Consider the following 11,560-nt stretch of genomic DNA (forward strand, 5'->3'; position numbering starts at 1 on the left):
TCAGGTAATTCGCAATAATAATTTTCTTATCTCTTATGTCATATTTACATTATAATATAAATATTTTTTTATAAATCATCTCATTACTCGATTTCGGTGAAAAAAATATTGAGCTATTATTATGAATGATAAAATAATCTTTGTTTCTTCTTTCTGTTAAGTAATATTAAATTACAAGCATTTTTGGTCCTTGTACAAAAGACCACAGATCTCATACTTTCAAATTTCAACTTTATATATATACATTAAGGTTCAAATTTAGACTTCTATAAATATGTACATTGATCGTCATTAAATGATCAAGAGTCAATACAACCGCGGTTCTTAAAGTAGCATGTGTAAATACATGTATAACGAAACTGTATCTTATCGTAACGAAATAAGAGTTGGAATTGATTGAAATATATTCATATATATTGATAAAACTGTGTTGTTTAGTTCAAAGCCGGGTGCGCAGTTTGCTGGTCGTGTTTTGCTCGGTAAGACATCAATATTATGATTTATGGTTTATTTCATATAGAAGCAAGATTCCGTCATAAAATATAAGCCTATTAGTATTTTTGTTTGTTAACTTTTCATTTGTATGTCACATTATCGGTCTCGTTATCTTCAAAATTGATATTTTTTTATTCATGTATATTATAAAATAGTTCTCGTTAAATAATACTTCTCTTTAGACTTTATTAATTTGAATGATATATAAATTTGTAGAGGGATATTTTTATTTCTTAACATGTGAAATACTAAGACTTTTAATTTGCCTGTTTGATTTAAGTATATGTCTTAATAACTTTTTCCTCACTAGATGGCGTTCTTAAAAATTTTGCTTCTTGCATCTATACTGGGAATAGCGATATGGATTGGAACCAACACGATGTTTCCGGGTTCGCCTCCAGAATTGGATCTTAATGAATGGTGGGGAGCGAAAGATTTACGAGGAAAGCTAGACTCTAGCATTAGACCATTTAAAATTAAATTTACAGATGAGGTTTGTGTAAGACATGCAAAATATTTCAGTTTGAATGAGATTTTAATTTACATACATAATTGTAGATGATAAAGGATCTCAAATCCCGCCTGTCGAACCACCGTAAGCCGGCCCCCGGTCTGGAGGGCGCGGCGTTCACGTACGGGTTCAACAGTGGCCGGTTGTCGTGGTGGACCCGGTACTGGTCGGAGCAGTACCCGTTCCTTGAACGCGAACAGTTCCTCAACAGTCTGCCGCAGTACGTCACCAACATACAGGGACTCGATATACACTTCATCAGAGTCAAGCCTAAGGTATGGCATAGTTACAAATAAACGTATGGCAAATACGTTATAAGCTTAGTTTATCGCTGACTATTGAGAAAACTAAAATGTTTTTTGGTGTAAAATGGGCCTTTCAGAATAATAAGCCAAACAAAATACGAATGTAAGTTTAAAGTTAATGTAAGTATTATTGTAAGTTAATGTAATTTTTATTGGCACAGGCAGTGTTTTAGTCACGACAAAAAACAATATTTTTCTGTAATTGTTTTTACTATATTTTTATGTGAAGAAAATCTATTTCCATTTAATCAGGTTTCTAAAGGAGTCACCGTTGTTCCTCTCCTGCTGATGCACGGCTGGCCTGGGTCTGTGAGAGAGTTCTACGAAGCCATCCCTCTTCTTACAACCCAAACTGAGGGTTACGACTTTGTCTTCGAAGTCATAGTTCCTAGCCTACCTGGCTATGGATTCTCTGAAGTTAGTAACTTAGGAGGGTAGTTATAGTAAATTAAATTACCTCTAACTTTGATTTCTTATATAACTTTTTTTTTTGCCAAGTATATCTTCACAAATTTGTAGGTTTACGTAACATGGATATTTGCTATTGACATATAAAATACTAATATGACAGCTAAAAGTTTCGCGAGTATTCATTGAAATAAAACAAATAATTTCCGATTTACTACGCGTTTATAATTATTTATAAAATTTATAATTATTTTTAACATTTTTAACTCCCGACGTTTCGGTTACTTTGCAGCAGTAAATCCGAAAAATATTAGTTTTTTTTCTAATATTGCATCTTAAATTTCCAGGGAGCAGTTCGCCCTGGACTTGGGACAGCCCAAATTGGGGTAATCATGAGAAATCTCATGAACAGATTGGGTCATAAAAAGTTCTACATCCAAGGGGGTGATTGGGGAGCGATCATCGCTGACGCTATGGCAACTTTGTTCCAGGGTGAAATATTGGGCATGCATTCCAACATGTTGATGGTTGAGGTTCGTTCTTTGTTCTTTACAAGAAAATAAGAAATTAAAACTGAATTAGAAGAAAAGTTGCAAATTATTTGGTCCTATCTTTATTACTATCTATATTTAAAAAGTATTTTTGAGTTGCTGTTTAAAATTGTTGCAGAATTGTTTATTTATTAATCAGTATTGTTTCAGAATACTTGTTCCACTTTGAAAAGACTGGTCGGTGAGTTTATTCCGTCCTTGATCGTCGACTCTCATCTCGCGGACAGGATGTATCCTCTTACGAAATACATTTCGTATCTATTGGAGGAGTTTGGTTATTTCCATTTACAAGCAACCAAACCTGATACAGTTGGCGAGTATTAAAAATAAATAAAAAGCTTTAATCGCTTAATATACATAAATTTTTGTTGCTATGGGCCCACATCGAAATGAAGCTGGGAAGAAAGTTGCTTTAGGCCAATAACGAAAACGATACTGGTAGTGTAGAAAATATCATTAATATTATGTTACTTATTTCCAGGCGTTGCTTTATCCGATTCTCCAGCTGGGTTGTTGGCGTACATCCTGGAAAAATTCTCATCCTGGACTCGTATGGAACACCGCTTGAAGGAAGACGGCGGACTAACCTTCCGCTTCACAGCCAATCAGTTGATCGACAACCTCATGATGTACTGGACCTCAAATTCTATCACCACATCCATGAGGCTGTACGCTGAAAATATGAGCAGCAAAAATCGAGCTCTCGATATTGGAAGGTACTATAATATAATTTATGAATTTTCTATCATTACTCTAAAGTAACCTTTATTTGTACCATTGTTAAGAGTTTTTGATAGAACTGTTAACTGTCTATTTGTTACCATAATCACATTTTTACAAAATTTCCATTATTCTTTCTAAATAGCTTTAATGTCTTCCATTAAACAAGCTAGGAGTTAAATTGGTTACTTTAATAACATGTAAGGCGTTATCTGGTAGTAGTATATTATTATTTCTTCCAGATATTATTCTACAGTCCCAGCTTGGGCACTCCAAGCTAAAAACGAGCTGTTCTATCAACCGCCACACATGATAAGGTCCAAGTACTCCAACCTCCTCGGTGTCACTGTCCTGGACGATGGCGGCCATTTCATCGCCTTCGAAATGCCGAAGGTCTTCGTTGAAGACGTCTTAAAAGCCGTGAAAGCATTCAGACAGTTCCATAAAACGAAGACGGAGTTGTGATTTCTTTGTTACGAAACTTTTTCCTTTGTTTTTTTAATATTTTTTTATTAAAATGATTTCTTATATTTTTCTTTTTATTTTAGATCATACGATATTCTTATTTTAATGGGTAATCCAGATTCTCGTTTAACTTAAAATTAACATCAGATAAATCCTCAGATTTAAAGACATTATTATAATTAAAATAGTTTCTTAAAGATGTCGACCATGATTTTTGGAATGTTTATATCGTTAGGTATACGTGACAAGAAAAGTGATATAAAAGTAAGTATTTCTATAAACATTTGGCACTGGTTCGATCTGGACACGGCTTTTTTAGAAATCCTTTTACACGTAGCCAAGATTTATTTGTAGACCAGAGACGAAACTTCTCAGCATTCCATGGATTCACCGAGCGGTGCCGGGTCCATCGCGCTGCAGGGAGAGGAACATCAACAGTGCCTGAGACTTGCGACCTTGGTGTAGGTTTAAGAGGCCTATCTCTATCTAACGCTCGTTAAACGCTCACCTACACCATCCAAACTCCTCTCTCTCTAGCCAAATTTAAAACAAATCTAAAAGGATTACCTTCGAAGTAAGTTATAAGAAAGAATTGATGTTAGTTCTGGACAGACCCAAGTCTTTTAGTTGTAGAGAGATTAATTGTTATACCTCTCGCTCCCACTTCTACCGCGTATAAATCTACGACAAAAAACACCTCGTCTGCCCGTGATCACGGTTGCTGAAAAGTAACCGAAACGTCGGGATTATGTAGTTTTTAAATAATAAAATCCGCGTAGTAAATCCGAATAATACTAGTGTCATTTAAATGAATACTCGCGAAAATCTTACATCTCATTAAATCTACTACAAACCTATTCCTAGTGAGTTCGTAATACTTATTGACCTTGTAGCATGGTCATTGGGGATGATAGTCTCCCAAGGAACCGTAAGCTCTATTAATAAGGTATATCTTGTGTTCAGCCTCCCCAGGCACAGACAGACCTTTACTGTGACCTCAATCCGTCCGTCCACTCACAGAATTCATCCACTTTATCCAGTAGTACTTGACATTGTTTGGGGTTACGTGGCAGTATTGCGAGTTATAATGAGTTCATATAAGAAGTTTCTGAGTTTGTATAGAGTACATAGTTATAACGTAATTTACTACAGCCTGTCTCCAGTCATAACAACGTTCCTTACAATGAATTCAAACACAACATACAATTAGATTCATTTTCACTTTTAGATTATTAGAATATATATATAGTCATATTTGTTAAATTCTGAGTTGTAAAATTCTTACCTATTCGGTGAATTTTCTGGTGTTTCAGACGCACAGGCTTTTATTATTGCTTAAAATTAAATATTAGAACATTTTTCCGTCCAGCGTTCCAAACGCTGCCTCTCTGAAGAAGCTTTATCTCAGCCTCAGACGTCTGTGTAGCGCTGATAAGGGCAACAAATAGGGTTGGCAGCTCAAACAGGGATTTGTTATTTTATTGAAGCGATAAATAATTATAGATTAAAAACAATTATGGTATAGATAAAGTGAATTACGTGTATGCTATTATAAAAAAAAAATGACAAAACATTCTATTTCACATTATTATTTACATGAAATATTATAAAGTATTACCAATAACATGGATTGCGACATACACAGACATAATACTATATTCTACCCTCGAAATTAAAACTGTTGATATATTTTATAGTAACATATATATAACCCTAAAACAAACAGACAAATTTTTAAAATATATAAATTCAACCAGTAATGGATATATTTATCTGTATATAATGGTTATATTATCTGCGCCCAACAGACGTCACGACCCCTAACATTGAAGCGAGTGTTCACACCCTCATGCAATAATCCAATAACACACAGCTCATTGAGAGTCATTCCGGCTTTATTAGCTTGTGATAAAAAGGCATTGGAATTAATATTATAGTGAAATAAAAATATAAAAAAAATATATTTATAAACTAGCATGAGTTTAATGTGCAACAACTTTAATATTGCGTTTAAGTTTTCTTCTGAACTATCGTGTCACACCGTAGTATTATGATCTTTATTTACTATATGAATTTTTATAAAAAGTTCACCATAACTTTACTTTGATGTTTAAAAGATATGCGAATGTATGCAATTGTGTTAATTTAAAAGGACAAAAATCTCATTACCAATAAGTTTTTTATTACCAGGAGGTACCAAGGGTATGGCTGTGTCAGGAGGTACATCCTTACAATACTGTCACCAACCAAATGTGTACTTTATGTCGATGAGTATAGAAGTTATTTTGCACAGAACTTCAGTTAAATCAGTTAAAGATTATAAAAACAAGTAAATTAAATTACCGTTTAATCCCTTAGTCAGTTTGTTAGATCGGATAATTTTGTTTTGGTTCTTAAAATATTAAATTACTTTGGGTAAACTTTTTTTAAACATCACGAGGACTAGATGGCGAAACTCTTTGTCTTATATTAAATTCTTATTATAAAGGAATACTTTCTTTAGATTGAATGAAGATGAAGTAAGAAAATTGAAAATATTATTCAAACGAACACAATATTTAAATCTGTTTTCTTTCTATTTTATGAGTTTCGACTTAAAATTATATTTTTAAATTAATATTTTCGTAAAAAAAAAATATATATTTACCTTTATATATTATCGCTTCCTAAAGTCAATAAAACCGATCAAACAACATGTCTACTTCTGTGAAATCGTCTAAAAGCAGTGACAGCTCTAGAAACGTCCCGCGCGAACTCTTCAGGCTTCTCCAGAGCTACGAAGTGTCCTCCGTCTTCGAGTGTTGTAACACCTAAAAGATTCTTATATTTCACTCTCAGTACAGTCTCCGGCTGGTAAATAATTTCATTTTTTGCTTGAAGACCCCAAGTCGGTACTTCTGTTGTTGTTCTGAAATGTTTTTGCATGAATTAATAACTTTTCCTTATATATTTAAATATCCAAGTTGGTGTAAAATCAATAAAGTGACAGATATTTTATATTCGGACATTAAACTTACTTGTCCAGAACCATTAAAATGTTGTCGATCTGAAAGAACTCCGCATATATTCTCGATGCTGTTGTAGTCGAGTTGGAGATCCAGTACATCATGAGGTTGTCCACAAGCTGCTCGCTGGTGTAAGTAAGCGAGAGGCCTCCATCGTCCAAGAGCTTGTTTGATGTCATGGTACCAGAAGACGCTTTTTCTAGTATATACGCCAAGAGGCCTGCAGGAGAATCTGACAGTGCGACACCTGAAGAAATTAAATTAGTTTAAATGAAACTAAGGTTTTCGTCTTTTCGGATATTAATACGCGTTTTTTTATTATTTTACAACTACATAATCCCTTTCATGTCGTCTCTCCGTGATCCCGTGATCACGGTTGCTGTAAAGTAACCGAAACGTCGGGATTATGTTGGTCTAAAATAATAAACGCGTTGTATAAGCTTGGTCTCATTTAGATGAATACATGCAGAAATCTTAGATGTCATTACGTAATTAATTTTATAATAAACAAAACGAAACCGTTGTCACAAGCTTACAACGTTATAATACACGAAGCGTGTTTAGTTTTGCGTTTATAAATCTTCTCATATTGAAAACTTGCAGTTGGTCCTTATTAAGGCCAATTTGAGGTCAAGGTAATAGTTGCTAGTTGTTTAACATAAACCAACCGATGGTGTCAGGTTTAGTGGCTTGCAAGTGGAAATATCCTGATTCTTCCATCAAGAAAGACAAGTGTGATGATAGAGGATACATCCTAGAGGCGAGATGGGGCTCCACAACCAGTGATGGCAGAACAGCTCCGATCAGAGTTCTGACCATTGAATAACCGTTCTGAACCGTGACATGAAACAAAATAACATCATTTTATTATTAAATATGAAAACAGAATAAAATCGTACAGATGTGGAAATTCCGGTAAATTTATTCTTCAATCTCTGGCTACCTTCAAATACCTTTAATATTATAAATGGCAACGTTCCCGAGTACTTTTGTTCACACAAAAACTACTAAAACGGACAGCAGTACAAGGAACCACAAACACTACTAGTGTAGTGTAACTTAAAAATGATTCAGTTGAGATTCATAAGAATAAAACAATGTCATAAAAATTGTTTTGTGTGAAGTCACGTGACACACACGATGTTTACATCGATTTATACCCAATTACAAAGCCCTTAGACGATGTCACTAATGAAAGAAAATGCATATTTACAAGAACAAACAAAAAGTTGGAGTGGTATCCAAGGATATTCTCCTGGTAGTATATAGCCATGGCACTGGCTATCACAGCTCCCCAGTCCCCTCCCTGGATGTAGAATTTCTCGTGGCCCAAACGCTTCATGAGATTTTTGAAGATCATTGACATCTGGTACGGTCCTAGTCCAGGGCGATTTGAGGCCTGGGAAAATAGGAAAAAGATAAGTAGTATAGAGGTTGCACCAATGATTAGTTTAGAGAAACGATATTCTTCAATCTCAGGTTTGATTCCTGTTTGTGTCGATGAATTCTTTACTCTAGTCTTCTAGAAAAAAGTATTAAATACTATTAAGGAATGTCTATGGAAAAAATTTAAGCAAGTCTAACATAAAGAAATCTTCAGCTGGTATTGATATAGTTAAGATACCTGTGAAAATCCAAAGCCAGGCAGACTGGGGGCGATGACCTCAAAAACGAATTCGTGTTCATCAGAAGGCTTCGTCAGGAGTGGAATCGCCTCATAAAACTCCCGGACCGACCCGGGCCATCCGTGTAGGATCAAGAGAGGTACTACTGTGAAACCTTTGGGTGCCTAAGTAGAATTTAAATTTTTCACTAAGTAATAAAAAAAATTTCCTTTGCAACACTTTTATACTCGTCTCCAAATTAGTATAATTAGGTGTAGCAATTGTTTGGTATGAAAACATGCGTTGGGAGGACTTATTTCTATGGTTTTACAAGGTTTCAAAGATGGCGTAATATGGGGAATCAATTTGTAGCGTAAGATATAGAATATTCAACATGTTACTATATGTAAATTATTTGTATATTTCTATCCTATTTTGTATCTATCTGTTTAGATAAACAAGGAGTTGAAATTATATGCCATACCTTAGGCTTGACTCGGATGAAGTGTATATCGAGTCCCTGTATGTTGGTTACGTACTGCGGCAGACTGTTGAGGAACTGTTCGCGTTCAAGGAACGGGTACTGCTCCGACCAGTACCGGGTCCACCACGACAACCGGCCACTGTTGAACCCGTACGTGAACGCCGCGCCCTCCAGGCCGGGGGCCGGCTTACGGTGGTTCGACAGACGGGATTTGAGATCCTTTATCATCTATCAAGAGTTACCATAGCCAGGATTATAGTTGGTTAAATATTTTACACATAAAGTCTTAGATGACTTTCGCGAGTATTCATTTAAATGTAAGTAATATTTTAGATATCGTCTGTCAGTGATCATGGCTGCTGCTAAGTAACCGAAACGTCGGGATTGTGGAGGTTAAAAAAAATAAAAAAAAATAACGCGTACTTAGTAATCCGATAATATTAGTTTCATTTTACATATAATTGGAAATTATTGGCCACCAAGTAGCTAAGTCCTTGCTTATGTGGTGAGGCCAAGGAAACCTGCTACCCCCCCTTCCGCCCCGCAGTCTCCTGGATTGCCCATAGAATTATTTTTCTGCGTAATCTTTATTCAACTGAAGGAACCTCACTATTTCTCTGATAAGACTATAAATCAATATCATTACTCATGTGTCGGTAGTATAATCTATTATAATTACTGTATAGTTTAGCTTTTTTTAAAGAACATAAATAATTATACGTAATTTATCATTATGTTTTCTATATAATTTAAATACTTTATATCTTGCCTCAGAAGTAAAATTGATTTTGAAGGGTCTTATATCATGGTTCTGACTTGAACGTAGATCTTCATGACCCCACCATTCTTCGGGATCTAAGGGTGTTGGGGGTTCAGGGTATGGTGGTTTCATGACGATCCATCCTGCCACAGCGACCACACACACCACCACTGTTTTAGTTACAAAGTTCATCTAGAATATAAGGAAATTAATTTATTACACGCTAGCTGATTTGCCCGACTTTGTCCGTATTGTTTGTTACATTAACACAGTTTTTGTATATACAAGAGTACACATCACTCAACATAATATATAAATCTGTGTTATTTAAATACTTTCGTAAATTAACGTATCGTATTTTTTAATATACAAAAATCACATTTTTTTTTGTTGTAATCTTCTCGCTATTTTGACAGCAGAACTTTATAATTTAATAAGGAATAAATAATAAGTGATTCATATAGAAATGGTATTCATCCAAGTCAGGTAATAATAGTTTATTTCTCAATTTGATTAGAGCAGATGTCGCCACTTGTTCAGTTCGTGACTTACCAGTACCATGATATGATGGACTTTGAGTCAGACCACAAATTTATATTCACGAGAAAAACGTAAACACTAACATTTCCTGACTTTTAATGTTTATTTATTAAATTTTATTCATTCACGAACGTCGTTTCATTACGACCTGGACTGTCCGAATGACAAAGATCAGTTTCAATTAACAAACAAAAATATAATATTATACAAGTATTACTAGTTTATAAAACAGTATAAAATGATTTACATTCTAAGCTTCTATGATATTATCTTTAACCTTTAAATTATTTTCCGTAACGAATGCGTTCATTACACTTGTTTATTTGACCCCGAATTTTTCAAGGTTTTTCATAAATTAATAAAAACCGTTAGAGGTCATGTGACGTACTTATTAATTGATTGCTATTTCAAATATATGATGGTTTTAAATTCATCGGTGCCAACAAAACATACAATAAAAGTGTAACAAATAATAATTAATAAAATTTTCACATAGTTTTTCATACATAGCAAGCAAAAAAGCAAGAAAATATTTTTATTACAATAACTTCCTAATTTATCAAATGTATTATATGTCATTATTATTCGTCACGCGTGCTTCCAACGTTTCATTAAAAGGTATAATTTGTATATATTAATCGTAGATCTGGATTAACAACTTTAATATCGTCTCGGTCTAGAAATATTCAAAGTCTAGACATATTTGTAGGTGGTAGAGCCTAGCTATGGTCAAGTAACTATAGCTCGAACATGGGCTGGCTCGACCGGGGAAGTACCACCCTTTCACTAAAGATCGGCGTGAAGTAGTCATCACTGACTGGGTTTCGTCCGAAGAGTGGAAGACCCGGTTACCCTTTCCCTGTTCCCACCCTTTCCTGCCGTTTAATTATTTCCAACCCTCCCTTTCCCTCAACAACCAACGTTGGCAACGCATCCGCAGCAGAGATGTTGCAAAGTCCAAGGGCGACGGTTACTACTGCCCATCAAATAGGCCGTCTGCTCGTTTGCCAGCTGTCACATAAAAAAAAATTATACCTCAGACTTTAGACTTTCAATTAATAAAGACTTCAAATGACGTCAACTGATGAGAGAGACTATATGTCTACCGATATTCCTTCATTGTATAACGTTTCTTCTACTTGTCATCCCTCGTCAGGGCTGCACTGGATTCGCGATGATCGTTAAGGTTAAATGGAGAATATATGTTTTTATGTGAATAATTCTCTCTCGTACAAAGTTACTTTTACGGTTGTCCCACGTATGAAATAACGTTAATAATATCTTTAATCTCGAATAAGAGCAGTTAATTTACAATTCCTTCCTCTCCCGCTTCTTATTATCTTTATTCACTTTACTATACTTTTATTTACTCGTCTCATTTAATGTCTTCATGTCGTAATGTAATCAATTGATTTGTCTCATTAAAATCTCTTTTACCTCTTTTATAAAATGCAACTCGCAGTGATGAAATCGATAAAGATAAGGAACATTGTTCATTCTTTTAAGTATTGTGCTGTGAAGAGACATATAACAATATATTACTGGTTTGTATTAATTTTTAAACATAAATATGCATTTGTTTCAATAAAACTCAACCATTTTACCGAAAATATAATCTCGAAGAAATCGCTCACTAGCTATAAGGACGCATTTTGTACGCTCCTTTATATTCTGTAAAACACATATAATGCCTCTATCTATATGGGAGAAAA

At 34.6% G+C, this 11,560-nt stretch overlaps 2 protein-coding genes across 3 annotated transcripts; one reads left to right on the top strand and one right to left on the bottom strand.

The window, feature by feature from the left end:
• The first annotated feature begins 438 nt into the window (after positions 1-438).
• LOC116773584 (juvenile hormone epoxide hydrolase-like) lies at positions 439-3,520 on the top strand. Its single transcript, XM_061528854.1, has 8 exons — positions 439-479; positions 806-988; positions 1,054-1,281; positions 1,564-1,728; positions 2,067-2,252; positions 2,421-2,583; positions 2,752-2,986; positions 3,233-3,520. Exons 2-8 carry the CDS (start codon positions 806-808, stop codon positions 3,453-3,455), a joined length of 1,383 nt encoding a protein of 460 aa, XP_061384838.1. The 5' UTR covers positions 439-479; the 3' UTR covers positions 3,456-3,520.
• Positions 3,521-5,615: 2,095 nt separating this feature from the next.
• Positions 5,616-10,009, bottom strand: LOC116773425 (juvenile hormone epoxide hydrolase-like). Of its 2 annotated transcripts, none has more exons than XM_061528869.1 (8): positions 9,867-10,009; positions 9,318-9,500; positions 8,549-8,776; positions 8,085-8,249; positions 7,674-7,859; positions 7,129-7,291; positions 6,473-6,707; positions 5,616-6,363 (listed from the first exon to the last, which is right to left on the bottom strand). In XM_061528869.1, the coding sequence occupies exons 1-8, from the start codon at positions 9,867-9,869 to the stop codon at positions 6,141-6,143; spliced, it is 1,386 nt and encodes a 461-aa protein (XP_061384853.1). In that variant the 5' UTR covers positions 9,870-10,009; the 3' UTR covers positions 5,616-6,140. The 2 variants fall into 2 exon arrangements, with proteins under 2 accessions (XP_061384853.1, XP_061384852.1); XM_061528868.1 differs by having other exon boundaries at positions 9,861-10,009.
• Positions 10,010-11,560: the final 1,551 nt, after the last annotated feature.

This window comes from Danaus plexippus (assembly GCF_018135715.1).
Source record: "Danaus plexippus chromosome 22 unlocalized genomic scaffold, MEX_DaPlex mxdp_33, whole genome shotgun sequence".
NCBI classification, from domain to species: Eukaryota; Metazoa; Arthropoda; class Insecta; order Lepidoptera; family Nymphalidae; genus Danaus; species Danaus plexippus.